The sequence below is a fragment of the Schistocerca piceifrons genome, chromosome 8 (assembly GCF_021461385.2).
Source record: "Schistocerca piceifrons isolate TAMUIC-IGC-003096 chromosome 8, iqSchPice1.1, whole genome shotgun sequence".
Taxonomy (NCBI): Eukaryota; Metazoa; Arthropoda; class Insecta; order Orthoptera; family Acrididae; genus Schistocerca; species Schistocerca piceifrons.
In genome coordinates, this window is record NC_060145.1 from 467,660,483 (window position 1) to 467,685,142 (window position 24,660).

General features: G+C 42.1%; 1 protein-coding gene across 2 annotated transcripts in view; it reads left to right on the forward strand.

Moving 5' to 3' along the window:
* Window positions 1-24,660, forward strand: part of LOC124711714 (fatty acyl-CoA reductase 1-like) — a 193,367-nt gene that overhangs the window by 110,959 nt on the left and 57,748 nt on the right. For both annotated transcript variants that reach the window (XM_047241924.1, XM_047241923.1), the window contains exon 5: window positions 15,415-15,524. In XM_047241924.1, the coding sequence (XP_047097880.1) occupies window positions 15,415-15,524 (110 nt within the window). The remainder of the gene's footprint in view (window positions 1-15,414; window positions 15,525-24,660) is intronic.

Consider the following 24,660-nt stretch of genomic DNA (forward strand, 5'->3'; position numbering starts at 1 on the left):
GCAGCTAAAACACCTACTTGAGCATCATCATTTGTTGCAGGTCGTGGTTAACATTTCACATATGGCTGAACACTTCCTGTTTCCTTAAATGACGTAACAATCCGGCGAACGGTCCTGACACTTGGATGATGTCGTCCAGGATACCGAGCAGCATACATAGCACACGTCCGTTGGACATTTTGATCACAACAGCCATACATCAACACGATATCGACCTTCACCGCAATTGGTAAACGGTCCATTTTGACACGGGTAATGTACCGTTCCCACTGGCGGAATGTTACGTGATACCGCGTACTTATACCTATGTGACTATTACAGCTCCAAAGCGAAAAAAGTGTTCCAACTAAAAAATTCATATTTCTTTACGTACTACACGAATATGTAATAAAAAATGGGGGTTCCTACGTAAAAAAACGCAGTTGATATCCATTTGACCTATGGCAGTGCCATCTAGCGGGCCAACCATAGCGCCATCTGGTTTCCCCCTTCAAGCTAGACGGGTTTCGTTCTTTGTAGCTTTTTCGTTTGATGCTTATTTCGTGAGATATTTGGCCCGGCCACTACCAACGGACCACCCTGTATAATATATGGATAGTCTACTATATCACATAACCGCTGCAGTCATTTATGATGCTATTAACAGTGATGTGCACATGCGGTATGAAACATCAGCTTACCTTGCTAATAACATTTATATCATCGCACACAACAACAGAAACGAATATAATTTCGTAGGCTTCTGCGTCAAAAGTAAGTCGAGGTAAAAGTTTTCTGGGTTGGTACCGTGTCATATCGTATAAACTATTGTTGGAGGAACCCTACTTTTCGGCCACGTTGCAGCGGCCTTCTTCTAGGTCTACTGGACCAGTATACCCAGACGAAGGCCGCTGCAACCGTGGCCGAAAAGTAGGGTTCCTCCAGCAATAGTTTTATACCATATGATGCGGCACCATACCCATAAAACTTTACCTCCACTAGAAACGAACTTAGTGTTGTGTTGGCTGAAGAGCCAACACCGTGTTACTATTGGAGGCCGAAATGCACGCGTTTAGCTCACGCAGGCTGGGTTGACGAGGGAAGAACTATACTGACGTGAGGTCTGGAACATGACAAGGAATTAGAATTCAGAAAGCGGACGTAATTAGTTTGATACTTAACTTTAATCCATGAATGATGAACGTCACTCTTGACGGTACATGAGTCACAAAATTATCTGTTCAGAATACATTCTTGAAGAATATGACGCCTTGCTAGGTCGTAGCAAATGACGTAGCTGAAGGCTATGCTAAACTGTCGTCTCTGCAAATGAGAGCGTCTGTAGTCAGTGAACCATCGCTAGCAAAGTCGGCTGTACATCTGGGGCGAGTGCTAGGGAGTCTCTCGAGACTAGACCTGCCGTGTGGCGGCGCTCGGTCTGCAATCACTGACAGTGGCGACACGCGGGTCCGACGTATACTAACGGACCGCGGCCGATTTAAAGGCTACCACCTAGCAAGTGTGGTGTCTGGCGGTGACACCACACTTAGTGTAATGAAGCGTAAATAGTTAGGAGAAATTGTTACAAAATTCGTACGACTGAAAACAAAACTCCAACCTCTTGAAAATGAAGTGCAATGTATAATGCACATAGTAAAAGGTGTGGAACGCTCATCAGCAGAAGAACTTAATGATAATTATTGTTGCGAATGCATGTAAAATATACCGTAAAAACGACTGTGCACTGTGTAATTCGTTCTAAGCAACACAAATTTTGGACCGTAAAGCCATGCAAATTACCAGTTTCAGTGAAATGTGATAAGTGTTTCGTATTTCCAGATAATGTAAATACATTAACTTGGGGTTATTACTAACTGAAGAACGATGATGATGACTCGTTTTATTGCAATGATACACATAACTGAAAGATTTTGAATAACGTAAATATTTGAAAACATAAAAGAATGTGAAGAGTGTGTGTTTGTGAGAGCTAGCGAGAGATGAAGGGAATAAAAATGCATGTAGACAACATTGCACACTTTGAATTCTTCTGATCTGTTTTTTGAACATGGAATTTAACAAATATATCAAATCTGAAACCTTTTTTTTCAGTTCCTCCGTAAAACCTTTTCATGTGATTCATACATGTTAGCATTACATTAGAGAGAGAGAGAGAGAGAGAAATGGCATTTACTGTAACATTAGTCAGTTCTCTTAGCAGCGGCCTGGTGTGTTCTCAGACACCTTCACCACTGACATGAGGATCTGTCTCTCTCTGCACGACAACCAGCAAGTGGCTGCAAATGTCTAAGGAGTTTAGTATTTGACATATTAAAACAGAGAAGGGATCAAACACAGGTGTGTGTGTGTGTGTGTGTGTGTGTGTGTGTGTGAGTATTAACGAAGGTTGCATGTTTATCTATTTATAAGTATTTAAGCATGACACAATAAATTCCGATCAATACTTTTCTGAACCTGTGACCAATTCAGGTGTCTTTGTGCGTATATGCGCTTTTACACAAAACAGAGGTAGTAAAACAAAGGTTACATTTTATTAAATGGAAATATTGCAAATCTTTGAACATGAAGCCATTTTACGCGATTCAGAGACAAGTATCTTTAAACATGAGGCGATTTTTACGCAATGTATGTGGAGCTGACATAACTTTAAGTTATGCCCAGTTAACCAAGCAGCGGAAGCACGCGAAGGTTGTGCAGGACAGTGGAAGCGTGCTGGGTCTATAAAGAAGTGGTCAGTGGACAGAAACCACGCCCTGCTAGAAAAAAATAAACGTTTCAGAATCTGGTCTAAAAATATTGACATTCGGCACGTGTCCCTACAGGTCGTCCCAGCAGATGTAAAACACAATTGATTTTGAGAACTCTGAAACAGATAAAAATGTTACCACACGCAGCAGGATAAGAGAAAGAATCACTCTTTCATCTTTCCCATCATTCACAACACAAATCTACATCTACATCTATACTCCGCGAGCCACCTTACGGTGTGTGGCGGAGGGTACTTATTGTACCACTATCTGATCCTCCCTTCCCTGTTCCATTCACGAATTGTGCGTGGGAAGAACGACTGCTTGTAAGTCTCCGTATTTGCTCTAATTTCTCGGATCTTTTCGTTGTGATCATTACGCGAGATATATGTGGGCGGTAGTAATATGTTGCCCATCTCTTCCCGGAATGTGCTCTCTCGTAATTTCGATAATAAACCTCTCCGTATTGCGTAACGCCTTTCTTGAAGTGTCCGCCACTGGAGCTTGTTCAGCATCTCCGTAACGCTCTCGCGCTGACTAAACGTCCCCATGGCGAATCGCGCTGCTTTTCGCTGGATCATGTCTATCTCTTCTATTAATCCAACCTGGTAAGGGTCCCATACTGATGAGCAATACTCAAGAATCGGACGAACAAGCGTTTTGTAAGCTACTTCTTTCGTCGATGAGTCACATTTTCTTAGAATTCTTCCTATGAATCTCAACCTGGCGCCTGCTTTTCCCACTATTTGTTTTATGTGATCATTCCACTTCAGATCGCTCCGGATAGTAACTCCTAAGTATTTTACGGTCGTTACCGCTTCCAATGATTTACCACCTATGGCATAATCGTACTGGAATGGATTTCTGCCCCTATGTATGCGCATTATATTACATTTATCTACGTTTAGGGAAAGCTGCCAGCTGTCGCACCATGCATTAATCCTCTGCAGGTCCTCCTGGAGTACGTACGAGTCTTCTGATGTTGCTACTTTCTTGTAGACAACCGTGTCATCTGCAAATAGCCTCACGGAGCTACCGATGTTGTCAACTAAGTCATTTATGTGTATTGTAAACAATAAAGGTCCTATCACGCTTCCCTGCGGTACTCCCGAAATTACCTCTACATCTGCAGATTTTGAACCGTTAAGAATGACATGTTGTGTTCTTTCTTCTAGGAAATCCTGAATCCAATCACAAACCTGGTCCGATATTCCGTAAGCTCGTATTTTTTTCACTAAACGTAAGTGCGGAACCGTATCAAATGCCTTCCTGAAGTCCAAGAATACGGCATCAATCTGCTCGCCAGTGTCTACGGCACTGTGAATTTCTTGGGCAAATAGGGCGAGCTGAGTTTCACATGATCTCTGTTTGCGGAATCCATGTTGGTTATGATGAAGGAGATTTGTATTATCTAAGAACGTCATAATACGAGAACACAAAACATGTTCCATTATTCTACAACAGATTGACGTAAGCGAAATAGGCCTATAATTATTCGCATCTGATTTATGACCCTTCTTGAAAATGGGAACGACCTGCGCTTTCTTCCAGTCGCTAGGTACTTTACGTTCTTCCAGCGATCTACGATAAATTGCTGATAGAAAGGTGGCAAGTTCTTTAGCATAATCACTGTAGAATCTTAAGGGTATCTCGTCTGGTCCGGATGCTTTTCCGCTACTAAGTGATAGCAGTTGTTTTTCAATTCCGATATCGTTTATTTCAATATTTTCCATTTTGGCGTCCGTGCGACGGCTGAAGTCAGGGACCGTGTTACGATTTTCCGCAGTGAAACAGTTTCGGAACACTGAATTCAGTATTTCTGCCTTTCTTCGGTCGTCTTCTGTTTCGGTGCCATCGTGGTCAACGAGTGACTGAATAGGGGATTTAGTTGTTGTTGTCTTCATTCCTGAGACTGGTTTGATGCAGCTCTCCATGCTACACCATCCTGTGCAAGCTTCTTCATCTCCCAGTATTTACTGCAACCTACATCCTTCTGAATCTGCTTAGTGTATTCATCTCTTGGTCTCGCTCTGCGATTTTTACCCTGCACGCTGCCCTCGAATACTAAATTGGTGATCCCTTGATGCCTCAGAATATGCCCCACCAACCGATCCCTTCTTCTAGTCAAGTTGTGCCACCAATTTCTCTTCTCTCCAATTCTGTTCAATACCTCCTCATTAGTTATGTGATCTACCCATCTAATCTTCAGCATTCTTCTGTAGCACCACATTTCGAAAGCTTCTGTACTCAAAATGTAGCCTGTTGTGAGCTATTGTTAGTTTACTGTAAAAATCAGTTAGTTCAATTTATTTTGAATTGTGACAAATAAAATATTATCAGTCCAACTTTTCTTTTCTCGTTCACTACTGTCAGAAGCGCGGATTTTAGGCTGTTTACGATAGTAGATAGGCTGATGTGAATGTTTAGTATTGATTGAAATAATGTACCAGTGACTAGGAGGACAGATATTGGTCTGTACGAGTCGGTATTGTTAGGCATTTTTCCGGGCGTAATTACTTTTGCTGCCTTCCACTAGCCTGGCACTGTTCGTACGGAGAAAAATGCACTGAAAAGCACCGAGTGAGTTGGAAGGAAGGCTTGCGTGGGAGCCTGCCGTAGTAGTTTGAAGGTGATGCCTTCCACTCCTTGTTTTAAGGTGACTCATTTGGTTCATTTTTGGTATCGTAGGTAGATGAATTACTTTGACTCTGCTTTGATTTACGTGATTTTTGTGGATGTAGTCAATGAGTGGACTTTTAGGAGAAGTGCGAAGCTTAGCTAGTGAGTTAATGAACACATCGGATTTTCCCGTGTCGTCCGCTGCGTTGTTTCCACTTTTCCGTTGGAGATGAGTGCAGTGGTACAGGCGATCTTACTTATTCCCACAAAGACCTCGAAGTGTTCATTGGCGTTTAGGAGCTGCAGTTGTGCGTTCCTATTTCGACTCTTGAATAGTAAGAGGGTCTCCTACTCGGTTGTCTAGGTAATTCCACTCCTTTTTCAGAAGGAGAGATCGAGGCTTAATCTACAGCATCTGTATATCCTTCTTTTTTCCTTGATCAGTTGAAGGACATTGAGTGGAAACCTTTCTTCTCGCTGCCAGGCCGTAACGAATGCGACATATGCACCTCACGATTTGAGAAAAATACAGATCAATTATCTTTCTGTTGTGGTTGTCCATATAGTCTTTGCTGCTAATAGTGATGGTGGGGAGTTCTTGCACAAGCTTCTCCGGGAATGGTGACCACATCTGGATTTTGTGCTTTAATGGGTTTTGTAATTGAAGACCGAGTTCTTTCGTCGACTGAGGTGCTGTTGACAAAAGGAAGAGAATGATTTTCCATATTGTTTCAAATGGTTCAAATGGCTCTGAGCACTATGGGTTTAAAAGCACAAAATCCAGACGTGGTCACCATTCTCGGAGAAGCTTGTGCAAGAACTCCCCACGACCACTATTAGTAGCAAAGACTATATGGACAACCACAACAGAAAGATAATTGATCTGAAGTTTTCCCATCGCCAGAGTGATTCCACTGGAAATTACACTGCCAGTTTCCTTCCTAGTGCTCCATCTAATACGATCTCCATCGTCGACAGACGTGTACACCACTTACCACTCAACGGCTAACTCGGTAATCCAGCCTGAATTGCAGGCTGCTTAGCTGAGACAACAAAAACAGTAGGGAAAAAAACAGTATCTTCTTAGTCATGTAATTATTCACAGAAAACTTTTTATCAGGTATAATCTTACGTTAAAGATTTAATGCAGTAAGAAAAGACAGGTTAAGCAGTGGAGTTGAAATACAAGGTGAAAGGGCATCAATGATACGATTCGCTGATGACATTGCTATCCTGAGTGAAAATGAAGAAGCATTACAGGATCTGCTGAATGGAATGAACAGTCTGCTGAGTACAGAATACGGACTGAGTATAAAACGAAGAAAGTAATGAGAAGTTGCAAAAATGAGAACAGACAATAACATCAGGATTGGTGGTCACGAGGAGATGAAGGAATTCTACCACCTAGGTAGTAAAATATCTAGTGACGGCCAAAACAATGACATCAAAAGCAGACTAGCATTGACAAAAAGGGCGTTGCTGGAAAAGAGAAATCTACTAGTGTCAAATATTGAACTAAAAGGGGGAAAGAAATTTCTGAGTATGTACGTTTGAAGCACAGCATTGTATGGTAGTGGAACATGGACTGTGGGAAAACGGGAACAGAAGAGAATCCAAGCATTTGTGACTCTGTGCTACAGAGTTTAAGTTAAGGAATGAGCACTTTCTGTGCAGAATCTGAGAGGAACGGAATATGCGCAAATCACTGACAAAGAGAAACAAGAGACAGGATGATAGTATATGTGCTCATGAAGAAATTACTTTCATAAAATTAGAGGAAGCTGTAGAGGGCAAAAAGCGATAGAGGAAGATAGATACTGGAATACAGCCACCAAATAATTGAGGACTTAGGTTGGTAGTGCTGCTCTGAGACCAAGAGGCTGGCACAGGAGAGAAATTCGTGGTGGGCCGCATCAAACTAGTCAGAAGACTGATGACTCAAAAAAAAGCATTGACGTTAGAGACTGTGTTCATGTCTTGCGACAGTGTAACTCATGTTCTACACAATATTGTGTTGTATGTTAAATACAGTAAGATTCACCAAGTAAATACATAAAGGAGACTCTCTGGATGTCAAAGTTTGTGTTGTTTGTCAAGCAGTCAGCCGAGTAGAGGGTCTGAATCAGAGGCTCAGACGGTTCTGCGACCGTGTAGGCTGCACATTCCTCGACTTGCGCCATAGGGTGGCGGAGTTTCGGGTTCCGCTAAATAGATCAGGTGTCCACTACACACAGGAGGCGGCTACAATGGTAGCAGGGGCTGTGTGGCGTGGACTGGGTGGTTTTTTAGGTTAGACAGTCTCGGGAAAGATCAAAAAGGGCTCCAGTCACAAACGGTACAGGGCAAAGAAACGACAAGAATCGACCAAGCAACAGTCGGTATTACAGTTGTAAATTGTCGTTGCTGTGTTGGAAAAGTACCAGAGCTTCAAGATCTGATAGAAAGTAGTGAAGCTGAAATCGTTATAATAACAGAAAGCTGGCTAAAGCCGGAGATAAATTCTGCCGAAATTTTTACAGAGGCGCAAACCAGTTCAGAAAGGATAGATTAAATAAAGTAGGTGGTGGCGTGTTTGTGTCTGTTGCTAGTAGTTTATCTTGTTGTGAAGTTGAAATAGATAGTTCCTGCAAATTACTATGGGTAGAGGTTATACTCAAAAGCCATACCAAATTAATAATTGGCTCCTCCTACCAACTCCCAGACTCAGATGACATAATAGCTGAACGGTTCAAAAAAAACTTGAATCTCATTACAAATAAGTACCCCACTCATACAATTACAATTGGTGGAGACTTCAATCTACCCTCGATTTGTTGGCGAAAATGCATGTACAAACCCGGTGGTAGACGGAAAACATCTTATGAAATTGTACTAAATGCTTTCTCTGATAGTTACTTTAAACAATTAGTTCATGAGCCCACACGAATTGTAAATGGTTGCGAAAAAACATTTGACCTCTTAGCCACAAATAATCCTGATCTAATAAAGAGCGTCATGACAGATACAGGGACAAGTGTACACAAGGACATTGTAGCGAGGCTCAAAACCATATCAAAGAAAACCACTAAAAATAATAAACGCAAAATATATCTATTTAAAACAGCAGATAAAAATCCGCTTGATGCCTTCCTAAGAGAGACTCTCCATTCCTTCCAAGCTAATCAGGTAAGTGTGGACCAGATATAGCTCAAATTCATAGATACAGTATCGACAGCAATAGACAGATTCTTACCGTGTAAGTTAATAAGAGACGGGACTGATCAACCACGGTACACAAAACACTTCAGAACATTGTTGAGGAAGCAAACGAAAAAAGCATGCCAAATTCAGAAGAACGCAAAATCCCCAAGACTGGCTAAGTTTCACGGAAGCTCGAAATTTAGTGCGCACGTCAATGCGACATGCTTTTAACAGTTCCACAATGAAACATTGTCTCAAAATATGGTAGAAAAACCAAAGAGATTCTGGTCTTACGTAGGGTACAGTATTGGCAAAAAACAGCCAATACTGTCACTGCATGATAACGATGGAAATGTTACCGATGATGGTGTCACTAAAGCGGAGTTACTAAATACAGTTTTCCGTAATTCCTTCACGAAAGAAGACGAAGAAAATATTCCACAATTCGAAACCAGAACAGCACTTAGCGTGAGTGACATAAAAGTAGATAACTTAGGTGTTGTGAAACAACTCAAATCACTTACGAAAGGCAAGTCCTCCGGTCCTGATGGTATACAAATCAGGTTCCTTTCAGAGTAAGCAGACAGAATAGCACCTTTCTTAGCAATCATATACAACCGCTCACTTGACGAAAGGTCTGTTCCTAAAGACTGGAAAGTCGCACAGGACACACCAATATTCAAGAAAGGAAATAGGAGTAACCCATTGAATTACAGACCCATATTACTGACCTCAAATTGCAGTAGGATTTTGGAGCATATATTGCACTCGAACATAAAGTATCACCTTGAAGAAAATGTCTTATTGATACATAACAATCACGGATTCAGAAAATATCGTTCTTGTGCAACACAGCTAGCTCTTTATTCCCATGATGTAATGAGAGCTGTCGACAAGGTATCTCAGATCGATTCCAAATTCCTAGATTTCCAGAAGGCTTTTGATACCGTTCCTCACAAGCGACTATTAATCAAATTGCGTGCATAGTGAGTATCGTCTGAGTTGTGTGGCTGGATTCGTGATTTCCTCTCAGAGAGGTCACAGTTCCTAGTGATAGACGGCATATCATCAAGTAGAACAGAAGTGGTATTTGGCGTTCCGCGAGGTAGTGTTATAGGCCCTCTGCAGTTCCTAATTTACATAAATGATCTAGGTGATATTCTGAACAACCCCCTTAAATTGTTTGTAGATGACGCTGTAATTTACTGTCTAGTACATTCCAATTACAAAATGATCTAGAGAGAATTTCAGTATGGTGCGAAAAGTGGCAATGGACACTAAACAAAGAAAAGTGCGATGTCATCCCCGTAGGTACTAAAAGAAATCTGATAAATTTTGGGAATACGATAAATCGCACAGATCTAAGGGCTGTCAATTCGACTATATTTCAAAGACCACATAGATAATATTGTGGAGAAGGCGAAGCAAAGACTGCACTTTGTTGGCAGAACACTTAGAGTATGCGACAAACCCACTAAAGAGAGAGCCTATGTTACACTTGTCCGTTCTCTGCTGGAATATTGCTGCGCTCTGTGGGACCCTTACCATGTAGGATTGACGGAAGACATCGAAAAAGTGCAAAGAAGGGCAACCCGTTTCGTGTTATCGCGCAGCAGTAGTGAGACTGTCACTGATATGATACGCGAGTTGGGGTAGCACTCACTGAAACAAAGGCGGTTTTCTTTGCGGCGAAATATATTTACGAAATTTCAGTCACCAACTTTCTCTTCCGAATACGAAAATATTTTGTTGACACCTACCTACGTAGGGAGAAATGATCATCATAATAAAATAAGCGAAATCAGAGCTCTACCGGAAAGATTTAGGTGTTCCTTTTTCCCACGTGCCAGTCGAGAGTGGAATGGTAAAGAAGTAGTATGAAAATGGTTCGATGAACCCTCTGCCAGGCACTTAAATGTGAATTGCAGAGTAACTGTGTAGATGTTGATGTTGATGTAGACAGAGAGAGAGACTTGGTTGTGGAGTATGGCTAGAAGTAGAATTGCGTAGTCGTGTGAGGGCCTGATTTGTTGCATCCGGAGTCCGTGCAGGGGCTAAACAACACAGGCACCCACCCTCTGGCAAGCATATGCAGATTGTTATAGCCGCTCACCTGCCAAGTTCGTCAACTCTTCATGAGTTATTGTTGTATCTGTGGAAACTCGTTGAAACCTTTTCTGCTTTATAAAGCAGGATAGATGGCTTTCTGAGGCATATCTGGTGATAGAGCGTTGGTGCAGGCCCAAATTTTTCGTAACACACTGTGGGAGCACGTTGATGGACATGGGTTTCCCATTTTAACCTGACGGAACTGTCAGTTACTAGTGTAATCATCAAGACTGGACCGTCGATCAATAGCGATGTGTCGTCTGATCAGATAAATCATGTTTCTTTTTTCATCAGGTCTCTGGTTGTTTGTTAATGAGCCATCATCGTGGTGAGGATCTAATAGAATAACTTATGGGTGTGAGCCAGTGTGGGGCAGTGTTATGGTATTATGGCATGGGGGACATTCACCTGGGGTCGTAAAGGACCTGCAGCAGTAATCACATAAAGTGTGAAAGCTTGCGGAGTAAGTGAAAATTGTTCAGGACCACCTTCAACCCTTGATGCTTGATGTTTACCCCAACAGTGACGTCATATTCTAGCAGGAAAACTGTCTGTGTCGAGCGGTGAGAATCGTGCTACAGTGGTTTAACGAGCATGATAGTGAACCCACCTTGACGTCTTGACTACCACATCTGCCTGACCTTAACTTGATGGAACAACTCTGGGACGCCATCGGATGCATTCCTGTGCTGCAGTTGGACATCTGACTGGTTGCAGCTTGGGTCTGGCTCAAGATTGGTTTCAATCCCCTATGGAAGAACCTTGCTGCAGTGGGAGCGAGGTGCTCGTATTTTGCTCCACCTGTGACACATATTCGAATAATTCCACCGAGTAGGGGGGACTGGGGCAATATGGTCACCTTACGGAATGAATCTCTACAATTGACACATCATTCAGACTTACTGTCTCTAACTTCGCCTTTGGAACTATTGTTGTATATACATTGAAATAACTGTTTACCAGTTTTATAAACTTGAACTCATTTATGTTAGCAGCAATAATCTCAATGTCTGCACAGTGACCACATTGCCCCAGGATCCTGGTCGAAAAATCCAAATAATATTAAATAATAGCTTCTACATGTAAAGGAAGCTATAATTCAATGTAGTATTAAATTTAATACTTGCATAGGGTATACATGCCTATAAAAAGTTACTTAACATTATCAGAAACAAATCTGAAAACAGGCTTTTTGAAATTGAATATAACATTTTCACACAAAAGTTTCATAGGGAAATGCAGTAGTCGTTGCACGAGTTTACTTCCTACATTTGTATAAGTCACAAGTGAAATCGTCGCAGTCTTCATCAACTCTAGCACACTCTTTACGAGACCATTCATGGCAAGGCGAACAACACATCCACCCTTCAGCACTTTTGGACCCTTTATCCTTACAGAACAGGCATTCAGCGCCATCTCCTTCATTTTCATTCTCGCTGCTTGTAACCTTCCGAACAGAAGCCTTCCTTCTCTTGGTGTTGGTTTCGCTTTGCTTATCTGAAGCTGTAAGTTTCCTCCATGATCTATTTTTCATGCTATGCACATTCTTCTTCATTCCGTTTGCCTTTTGTTCTTCTGCTTTCAAAACATCCTCTTCAGCCGGCTGTTCTTATATGGACTGCTTGACATGGCAACTAAGACTCTTTTCCTCTTCTGCAAATGAACCTGAACAAATTTGGGTAGCGGGCTGATATCTTACGAGTAACCAGAGAAGAAGAACTATGTTGTGGTGACATCGGAGCTGGAATATGTGGTGCATTATTAGAAGTTCTACATGGAACTGGTTTTATTTTCAGGTTTTCTGAATTGGAAAATAAAGACCTACCTTTGAGAATAAGAGGTCTCTCAGTAGGCAAAGAGGCAGAAAAATGTTTCTTCTAAAAGTTGATAGGAAATATGTCACATCTTTTAAATCCATTAACAGCTGTTATAGGTGTTTCCGACCCCAGATATGCTCCTCCAAAGAGTTTGCTCACTTGGAATTGGATCACTGCTCGTGCAGGATTGTTGCGGAGAAACTTCATACAGCAGACACATGAAATTTATCAAGTGGAAACACATCCAGTGGCTGCAATTTATGGCTGCAATGATGCGGAACTGCAAATGTCAGCATATCGTTTCCCCTTGCGTGCGTAATGACTTCCAGGTTCGTGATGTGTGTTACGTGAGCATCAAATTTGAGAAGAGCAGGATGCTTGTCTGATGTCTCAGCATGGCTCAGGAAATGGTCATATCATAAAGAAAATTTAAGAATTACAAGGAAATAATGTTCCTGGTGGAGCACCATCAGCGCACTCGGCTTATATTCTGATGTGAGGGAAAATAATACCCGGGGAATGAAATGTCCCCCAGCGGTAATACAAATGGCTGCTGTGGACAGAATTCCACGTTCAGCAGATGTAATGGTCCCTAACTGCTTCTTTCGTTGCAAGGCAAGCACCTCATTTGATTTTGTTTGAATAGTAGTTACACCAGACTCATCGACAATAAAAATTAGAAGCGTCGGAAATTGTTTTTGATCCAAGGTGGTTTTTAATATGGAGAAAAATTTATCTACATTAGGCTTCTTGAACGCGTAAGCTCCAGCGATTGATGTCCCTTGTCGCGACCGCAGTGTCGGTTCTGATTGACGACTCTTGAGTCTGGAGAAGCAATCTCCTCTAGCAAGACGTGATTCTTTGTTCAAAGAATGATTAATTTTGTTTTTCTCAGCTAGTTCAAAACCAACGCTTCTGACATCTCTTACCATAAAACCAAAGATCATTGTTCCCATTTTCATAATGTAGTCTTTCAGTTCATCTCCTGTTCAGGGTTGAAAACAGGTCGTTTTGAACCAAAGACTTTTTTGCCTTCGGTTGCTTCTTTTGACTCATGTCTTCAATGCCATTCACGGAGTACTTGCTTTCTTGCAGCCCATTTCGACACTTCTTACTGCTTGAATAACCCGCTGCACGTTTGCTGGAGTCCAGCACTGTTTTCAAGCCTTGTGAGGTAGATTTCTAGCCGATTACGTATTATCTGTAAGACAAAACTCGAGTTATATATTTTAATGTGTTTAGGGCAAAGTGGTCCCCTTGAAAGAAAGCGGAACCATCTTGCCCCAGACGCTGCAAGGCTAGAAAAAGATAGCGACAACATGTCTAACACATTTTAAAATCTCGAAACATACTGGTGACATAAGTTAAAGGTGCAGTTAACCAGAATATTAACTGTAAATAATAGTTCTTACAAATAAATTCCATTTAATGATAATAAAACTGAGCTTACCTTACTTCGGTTCTTCACAAAATCGATTTTTCCCTTTAGCTTCAAACCTGCACAAAAAGTCACCTCACCAGACATTCAACTGAGCATGGAACAGAAGTAGGACATAGCGTAATATTCCACCGAGCGGTAGCACCACCAACTGGCGACATGTTACAAGGGTACACACTGCCCCGGTGGATCACTTCACATGGGTCTTCCGTACTACTTTCTTATTGACTGCACCGTGTATCAATGTTTTAGTGAGTTTTGCTTCCACGAAGTTGAGCAGTTTGTCGTGGTAACAACACACAGCTCGTATTTACCATCCGCAGTGGTAGAAATGTCGCAAAGACGTTACAGGACCCTTACACGTTCAGTATCATTGTCAATATGTCAATATAACGACCGTCAGAGGCCGAGTACTGTCGTACTGTCAGTGCTAGAAATATTGACGAACAATATTAATGTCAGCCAAAGTTCTCTCAAAATCACCAGTGTGTAGTCAGCGTGTGAGGGCGAGTATTATAATTGTGACCTTTCGCCATTGTGTTCTTCGTATTTTCGGAGTTAGCCTTCTGTGTAACACAGCTGATACATATGGACTTTTAAGCGATTTTTAAAAACGAACAAAGAAATGACGGCTTAATGTATTTGGAGGTAGAGAAATAGCCCATGCATACACAGCTGGTCATCAGAAGTGTTTTTGAACAGATATTTTAAAAATGATTGGTAACAGTGTTTGTGGATATTAACACGCCTAATATCGAACACACGAATGCCCTGTGTCCAAACATTCCCAAGGTACTCCTAATGGCTTGTTCACTGAGATTGCCTATCTTATTGCGATAGTTTGTTTTCTAATTCCTTCTCGTATTAGAAGGATCTTATCATATGTAGACTGATAACAACACTGCAACTGCTGAAACTGAACGAAATTTATAATGAATTAGCTGCAACCAGTAGCCTTTACAGGTGCCTATTTTCCTGCAATGACGTATGAATATACTTGATATCCCTCCTTCAGATGTATACATTTATTTACTTTCTGTGAGCGTTATTTCATAACAAATGCCGTTGCGGAATTTTGCAACGGTGTTTAAGATAGCAATTGTAAGCAGTCGTAAGTGAAGAAATTTCACAACCACTAAATAGATCTGAAGATGGGGGAACATAAAACAAATGTATCCTCAGAAGCCCGTCTATTGCGGCATAATTTGTTTGTGTTAAGTAAGTACGTGGATCAGTCCCACGGGTCATTCCCTCTGTAAACCCAACCCGCGATTTATGGGAATGTGAAAGTTGTGCATGCACATCCGTTGCAACACAGCCCTGAAAACCTGCAAAATACTCATGTAATACATTCATGCAGAATCACTGATGTACTGTGTTATAAATGTCGACCAATATTCTATCAAGCAGGAGGTCATTTGTTTTTGGTGATAAGTGTACATCACAAGCTAGATGAGTATGGAGTAATATGCACATTTCTGAATGTAACTACATGTTGTTATAGGATGCTGGGGAATCTACCAAACACATACGCCTTGACGAAGAACCTTACAGAGGAGCTGGTGGCGAGGTACTCTGACCGGCTGCCTATCGTCATTGTCAGGCCGTCCATTGGTGAGTGGGAAGTCTGTATCACTTTGTGACAGACCCATTTATTTCGAATTTCAGTATCCTTTCCAGGCAGCGATATATAAGGGCTGCTGTTTGAACTCCATTGTGGGGAAATTCATTACTGGAGAGCCTCAGCAATACTGACGATGAGGAAAGGAGTCTGAAGGCGTGAAGTTTATGTTAGGGAGGAAGATGGACTAGCGTAGTCGGAGCAGATGTGACTGCTATTATGATTTCGTGGTGTAATGGTTAGCACAGCTGCCCAGTAAGCAGGAGATCGGGTTTCAAGTCCTATCTGTGCCACAAATATTAATTCATTTCTTTAGTTTTAATACTTATCAAAGGTAAAATCGAGACTCATATGTCTCAAGGAAAATTTAATTCCATAAATCAATATTACTATATAATTAGTGATCTAACGAATTGGTAAGATTAAAAAAGTGAAAAGAACTGAAATGGTTAATATATTCAACATTACTTTTCAATGGCGATATGGAAACTGTATTTTTTAAATGTGACAAAAGGTAAAGTTCATATCCTAATATTCCATCTCAACTAGTATGCAACAAAGGTATACTTCATGGTGATTAAGTCCATTTTATGTATAAGTATTCACTATTCCCGCAGTACTTTCGAGCACTGACACGAACAAGGAACGAGAGCATTTGCGATGTCCAGTGACAGGAATTCTAAACTATCTGTACAAAACACTTTGTAATTAATAGAAAACTTTATTTCTATTAAGGCAAGAAACGATACTTAACTTTCTGTGCGTCCCGTGCCTGCTACATGCATTGACATTCGCAGTATATTACTACTCACAGCACCCAGACTGAGTATCAGTTTCCTATTACTCAGTGCTGGTCCACTCTAGCCCTGTTACCGAATTGGGCGTTGACCAGGGGTGTTGAATTTTGTCTATCTGGAGGTGTGGCGCTGCCCACTCTTTCCACTGGCGCGCGGGTCAGCGCCTTTGTTATGCAATCCCGCGGCACTCAACTGTTCGGTGTGCTGTCGATGCTTTAGGACTCCACATTCCTCCCCCTCCCCCCCCTCCAACACCCCACCAAATGCCGCGACGTTGTCATGCAGGGAGCCGTGTTACGACAATGGCTAATGGTAGGCAGGGGAAAGGCAGGAAACTGGGTGGGGTGAGGAGTCGGGAGCCGCATCTGGGACCGACGCTGAACCTCGAGTCGCGCCCCGTCCTACCCTCTGAGGGGATCGTCCGTCTGGAAACCCCGAAACGGCGCACGACCTTTTCCTGAGCAGGTCCGACGAAAGTCCTAGAGAGCGGCAATGCTGACCGGTGTGCGGACATTTGCCACGCCGGACATGTGCCACGGTGGACATTTGCCACGATTTTACCTGCTCTGAAGGGTCGGGTCCCTAGTCTCCCCCTCCTCCTCCTCCTCCTCCTCCTCCTCCACATCGCTTACTGAGACTTTCCGCTGGTTTACTTAACATAGGACCAGAATCTCTATGGATTTTCCACCACATTTCTAGAAAGAGTTTCGTTGTGGAAACTATTAAATGGATCTCGCATTGAAATCCGCACCAAATTTCGAGCCTCAGTAAAACTTCGCCAATAATGGAGATTTTGCATTCGTCTAAATTATACGTCCCTTTTTGGATGCTCCTGCAGCAGGTTTCTGTCGTGTTTTTTGTACCATGGGGGATCAGTTCTGTCTGTTATTAATTTATTTGGTATGAATCTCTCGAGTGCTGTTGATACTATTTCTTTGAACTTAAGCCACATATGGTATTCACTTACATAATTTGGAAGGATTTGAGACTGTCTCTTAGAAAGACGTCAACGGAATTTTTAGTTGCTTTTATAAATAGATATATTTTTAGTTTTAGTGAATTTGTTTGTAACGAAATTGAGCCTCGTTCTGTGTGTTCACTAATCCCTGTATCCGTCGTGATGCTCAGGATTATTTGTGGCTAAGAGGTCAGGTGTGCTTTCGTAACCATTTAGAATTTGTATGGCCTCGTGAACTAATTGTTCAAAATAATTTTAAAAAAAGCGTTTAGATTAAGGAATTTGTTTTCTATCTACAATATGGTCTGAAAATGTATATTTGTCAACATACGGAAGGTAGATTGAAGTCACTGCCAACTATAATTGTCTGAGGGAATTCGAGCTACTGCGGCAGCAGAGGCGATGTTTGCAGCTCCATCCGGTCCACAGGCTGTGCCGAAGAGACACTCGGGGGCTGTCACACCAGCCGCAAGATCCCAGTATGTTGCGAATCTGGGGACAGAAAATCTGTGAAAGAATCTCTTAATTGACAAGCCCTTATGTAGTTCTGATGGCGGCACAGCAATCCAGCAGGACCTTGAATTAAAGACATGCGAGCGCCCCAATTGCGAAGAATCGTTCATCTCTCCCAGCATCTGGTGCGACCAAATACTCTGAAAGGAATAGAATGATTAGGCGCAAAGCCATACTTGCGGAGGGTGACGGGCGCCGTGCGCTGCGGTGGGTGCAGCAAGTGGAGCAGCGAGCGGGGGCGCCGGCCGTCGCGGCGCTGGGAGCGGTACTCTGCGAGGAAGAGTAGCAGCACTTGCTCCCGTGTGTGGGAGGGTGTAAATGGTTCATCTGTCGCTTGAACGTATGTACAAATTGTTCAGCTGTTCCACTGTGGATGAAACGGAGCACTTGCAAGGTGAGCGATACCATTGGCTGTACAAAACTATTCAAAGTTTTGAGCCATAAAGTGCGATCTATAACCAACACTTCCGGCAAAACTTCCAAGAAAAAAATAGATGACTAAGCTTGATGGCACTACACGGCGTAGTCGAGTTAATGTGAACTGCAAACTGGTATTTGCTAAAAGAGTTCACAACAATAAGCTAGCGAGTGTTTCAAAAGGGTCCAGCAAAGTCAATATTCAGTCGTTACCACGGGAATTGAGACTTTGACCACCCTGAAAACGTTTGCGGCGGCGCCGACAAAGTTTCAAAACAAGCTTTCTCACGTCCTCTGTTCAATGTGCCCGCCCAAGTACAGTTGCGACGCGCTCTTTTTTACGTACAATACCGCAATGTACTTTTTCCAACATTTTAAGAATAAGCACAGGTGACTGTCTAAACCGTTTTGCAATAAAAATCATACCGTGTTGGACGGAGAGGCTATGTCAATGAGCAAAATAATCGGCGCACAAAAGAAATCTGAATGTTTTCAACTGCACGAGACCAAACAGTACAAATGAAGAGCAACAAAAGGTTCAAGTCAGGGTCTGCTTCCGTCGCCTGTGCAATTTGCCTATAGTGCACAGGAAAAGTCTGTAGAAGTTCAGTGACCTGCGCATCGAACTGACAAGATGCGGTAGTAGGATCGAATTGAGAATCAGGACCGACAAGAATGCAAGAAAAAGTGTCAACATTTGCATGCTTCGACGTGGGCTGAGATAGTATTTCCTACTCGTATTCTGACAATAACAAAGCCCAATGTTGCAACTTCTTAGCCACGCATCGTGGAACAGGTTTCGATGGATGAAACAAAGACTGAAGTGGCTTATGGTCCGTCACTAGGTACAACTTACGACTAAACAGATAATGGTGAAACTTCGTCGCGCCATAGATAACAGCGAGCGCTTCGTTCTCGATTTGGGAATAGTTACATTGAGTCTTAACTCGAAAGCCAAAGGAAATGGCCTGTCCTATGAACCAAATCTGTGTGAGAGCACAGCTCTGATTCCGTACTAAGAAATATCCACTGCAAAACCACAGGCTCAACAGAATCGAAATTTAAGTTTCTGGAATGCATCCTGATCTTATTTGGTCCAAACAAAAGGCACAATCTTCCGGCGCAAACGAAACAACGGAGTCGCGTTATGAGCTCTGTTGAGTAGAAACCAGGTGTAATATGTCATTTTCCCAAGACTGCAGTTCCGTCACGTTCCACGGGGCGGGGAGCTCCCGGATGACCAGCTACTGTGAGTCAAGGGGATGAACGCCTCGACTCTTAAGAACATGGGTGAAATTGAAAGAACTTGAATAACGGCACGAAGGTTACTGATATGTTTCTGCGGTGTACGTCCTGACAGCCTGAATAGGAGCAACAACACCATTGCCTTGTTATTCTTCAATCTCACTTGCAACTTTGTCTCTGAGAGCGCGAGGGACGGGACACTCCCGGAAAGCTAAGGTCTCGCCTTGTCCTTCATTGGCATGTGGGCCAAAAATTGTTTTCTCTGTCTAGTACTTCAGAAAATAAATCAGAAAACTCCGCAATCATTTGAGTAACACTGTCTTTTAGGCTGAAAGCAGAAACAGAATGTATATTGTCCTGAATAGGAAGACCAAACAAACAAAAAGATTGTAACACAAAAATACATTCAGTCTCGTGAGCAGAAAATGGTAAATGTCTCTATTCTGGTGTGAGACTGGAATGTTTCAGTTAAACTCAGTGTACCAAGCAGTGGAATGTCCTGGCATTTATAAGCTGTAAGTTAGGTGCAAGACTTTGTCAACTGCGACTTCCAGTACTGTTCATAAGTGGCGCAATTAAACAATGTAACGGAAGCGGCAGTGTCTAGCTGAAGTCGCACGAAGCATCCATGAATGGCTAAATTCACAAATAGTTTGACCGTCGTTGCTCAGCACTTGGATACGGTGAAGGCACATCCTGAATTTGGTCATTATTAGTACCAGTAGCCGGTGTAGAAGAAACTACATTCACTGAGTGTGTGGAGTTCTTTTCCTGTTGTAAGCACATAGACTGTATAATGAGAGACCCGAATAACTTAGAATCCAAGATCAGAGCCTTGCGCATGCCCAAGTTCAGAACTGCAGGGTTCAGAACTCTAGCGGTATGTGGAGCTTCAAATTGGTGTTTATATCGTCGAATAGAAGCAATGTAATAGTTAGCATACAGTCGAGATTCATTGAAAATTAAGTCATCGTATCATTTCTTTTGAAAAATCATTATTCGAGGACGTTTAAAAGGTTGAAATATAAGAACTCCACGTAGGTCGCATTACTACGATGACGAACTTTTCAGGTCTGTTTCAATAATTCGCCCGCAGAGTTAACAGAAGCGGAACTGTTACTATGAGTACAGTGACTATAGGACCGTGGAATTCAATAGCCGGAAAAGTGCCTTGAAGTTTACATTGAACGTCTCAAAGTATCTAAATGAAATAAGAGTTTTCACGACAAGATAGGTTTACGACACAATGAAATGCTAGGTTTTTAGTTCGATTTTGTACCAAAAGCCATAAACCTGAAAATATATGTTGACGAAACTTCTTCCAGAATTATGGACAGTCGCCAACTAACTGCGGACTCTATGCATAAAAACGGAGAAGTCAGCAAGGTGTCTATCACTTATGCAGGTCTTGGCCTTAGGACAATCAGAATTTTCCATGTTCTATTTGAAGTAACTTCTGATCAGTTTCGGAAGACACTTGCCTGTTACAGAACGGTTTTGCACGTAACGTCTGAAAAATGGACCCGAAATAAGTTAACTACAGTCTCTAGACAAACTTTGGATGGCATCCAAGCTACGGCACGAAATGTAAGTGATGTTCTTATTCCATCGACCTCAGAATATAACATTTTCCTCGAGACTATACGAGCTAAACAAAAGGTAATCACCAGACTTATGACCCAGCAGAATAATGAGTACAACAACCAGGCCTTTTTACAGATCTATATTGAGAACTATTTTACTGAGCTGTTCACAGAACCGGAAACTATTGACATTGCACGGGGTAACATGGTACACAACATAGCATCAACCGTTACGCTGGTGGACAAATTGACATTGGTTGAAGGTATAACGTCCGTGTAAATAGAAGAAACAACTACTGATGGCCCAAATCAATAAGTGGCTGGCTTAGATTGCTGACAAATGAATTTTATACTCATTGCTGGCACATGATTGGTGCAAAACTTACTAAGATATTAAGTGCATTACACTCCAACCAAAGTTTTCCTCCGTAGTTCACAGAAGGTTTAATAGTGCTTATATAAAAAAATGCTTCCCTATGCCACCCTGTTGAGTTATCGACCAATCACACTGTTGAATTCAGACATCAAATTATTCACGTGCATAATGAATAATAAAATGAAACCTATACTCCCGCGAGTGATTGGGCATTATCAGTCCAGTGCTGTGACCGGACGCTCGATGCTAACTACACTAGCAGAATGGAGAGACATTACGTATCCTTCGTGGCTCTGGAAGACCAAAACAGCCATAGCATTTATTGATTTCGGTACGGCGTTCGATAGAGTGAACCACGATTTCTTGCTTCTAGTGATTAGAAGTATGGGATTTAACGATGCCTTTCTGCGAATACTTCAAACATACATACGCGGAGCACACTCCAGATGAATAGTTGATGGCCAAATAGCGAAGCCTGTCCACATAACGCGGGCGATAAGAGAGGGGCCCACTGTAAGCGACCTTATACATAAGTTTCGTGGAGTCACTTTTAAAACAGTTCTACATCGAATTGCCAGGTTTATGCATTTTCGACAACAAAACTGCTTGTCACGCCTATGCAGGCATCATTGCAATAGTCACAAACGACCGTGATATATAAGGAGCCTAACTCATTATACGCGAAAATATCAATGCTACTGGTGCACAATTAAATAGAAATAAATCTCAGCTCTTACTACTAGGACCGCGGCAAGATCACATTCAGATCGCTTGTCACCAACAGACGGACGCAAGAAAACACTTGGGCTTTATTATTACAGCAGACCCCAAATCCATCATGAAGCGAAATCGACAAGAAAAGCTCAGCACAGTACGTGTGTTGTTCAAAGAACATGCTGGCAGAAATTTAGATCGTACATAGAAAGCGCATCTTATAAACAGTTACATATACACTAGACTGTATAATGTAAAATCAACCTTTCCGATACCTAATGACATTGCTAAACGTGTTTTAGTCTGTACGGTCTGGTACATTTGGAGGCGGAACCTTTTTTGAAGTACCATTTACAACCATGGAGTTAGTGCGTCACCAAGGAGGATTAGGACTCAAGGATGTACAGCCACAATGCATCGCGTTGTTGATCGGCAGTACGGTAAGAACTTTGCAAAATAATCAAAATACAATTATCAAATAATTGTTTTCGCGCTTAGCACTGCCAGTACAGAATGTACCGATAACAATAGGGATGATAAATTCTCATCTCATTCATATACGAAACGTCTCCTTACAATTGAGCTACAATGAAGCACATTGTCTCCTTCAACACGTCTTCAGTACTGTCAAATTTTACGTAGCGCTCATGAACGGAACCAAGTAGAACATAAATTTCCCCGCCAAAAGTGGACACAAATCTGGAAAAATATTCACGGTCCTTGGCTAGGAACCAGTATAAGGTACGGTATTCTCAACGAAACGAGCAGTCTTCAGTTGTGTGAGCTACAGAGGTGCAACTATATACACACTTCAGACTTCTTGATAGGTCTTTCCACTGCAATTAACATTTGAGGCGACGTACTGGTTAAGTGACAAGCACATCAAGACACCCATAGATGAAGCAAAAGTGCCAGATTTTATTTTCTTTACTTGACGTCTTAGTTTAAAAATTCAGGAGATTTGTGTATATGCACCTCTTTTGTTTATTTCACTTTACGTTAGGATTTCCAAAGAGACATATGTTGCTAGGCGTGGTTTCATTGAAGATGGAAAAGCACTGAAGTAATTATTGCTCAAGTATCATTCATACGGCAACAACCATATCCTCCTTGTATACAGAAATATAAACTTCATTATCACGAATAGATTTCAATTTCGCTTTATCGTTCCAGTTAATCACACAGAAGATATTGTTTTGGAAATCAGGAAGAATGACAGACTTCCGTTATCATTAGACAGCCATGCGGTAGCGGCGTTGACGATGCACACGTCGACGAGGCATAGTGCTTCAATGCTGTTGCAGGTAGAGCTCACAGCAGAATGGTTCTGCTGGCGTGCACTGCCCGCTTATATACAGAGCGAGTGACCTTGGTTACGTAACGCGCTGATAACGGACTTAGATCTGCGCGCACCAGCCGGAGTGTGTTATCCCGGAAGCGCGCTATAGTCGTTCCAGCAGCGCGCGCCGCCGTTGCGTCCGGGACCTGGCTCCGAGCCGAGTCGAGCGGGTTGCGTCAGCCACTCACTAGGCGCTCAGCGGGCAGTGCAGCACTATGCTTTAAAATTTTTTCAAATTGTTGCATCCTTGAGCCCCCGGTTCGCGATGTACGACTAGCGGTTACAGAGGTCAAGGATCACACTTTATTAATAATTATAGTACAAAGTAATATCTCCAGCTGTTGTTCCTGCTGCGGTCTTCAGTCCTGAGACTGGTTTGATGCAGCTCCCCATGCTACTCTATCCTGTGCAAGCTTTTTCATCTCCCAGTACCTACTGCAACCTACATCCTTCTGAATCTGCTTAGTGTATTCATCTCTTGGTCTCCCTCTACGATTTTTACCCTCCACGATGCCCTCTAATACTAAATTGGTGATCCCTTGATGCCTCAGAACATGTCCTACCAACCGATCCCTTCTTCTGGTCAAGTTGTGCCACAAACTTCTCTTCTCCCCAATCCTATTCAATACTTCCTCATTAGTTATGTGATCTACCCATCTAATCTTCAGCATTCTTCTGTAGCACCACATTTCGAAAGCTTCTATTCTCTTCTTGTCCAAACTATTTATCGTCCATGTTTCACTTCCATACATGGCTACACTCCATACGAATACTTTCAGAAATGACTTCCTGACACTTAAATCAATACTGGATGTTAACAAATTTCTCTTCTTCAGAAACGCTTTCCTTGCCATTGCCAGCCTACATTTTATATCCTCTCTACTTCGACCATCATCAGTTATTTTGCTCCCCAAATAGCAAAACTCCTTTACTACTTTAAGTGTCTCATTTCCTAATCTAATTCCCTCAGCATCACCCGACTTAATTAGACTACATTCCATTATCCTTGTTTTGCTTTTGTTGATGTTCATCTTATATCCTCCTTTCAAGACACTGTCCATTCCATTCAACTGCTCTTCCAAGTCCTTTGCTGTCTCTGACAGAATTACAATGTCATCGGCGAACCTCAAAGTTTTTATTTCTTCTCCATGAATTTTAATACCTACTCCGAATTTTTCTTTTGTTCT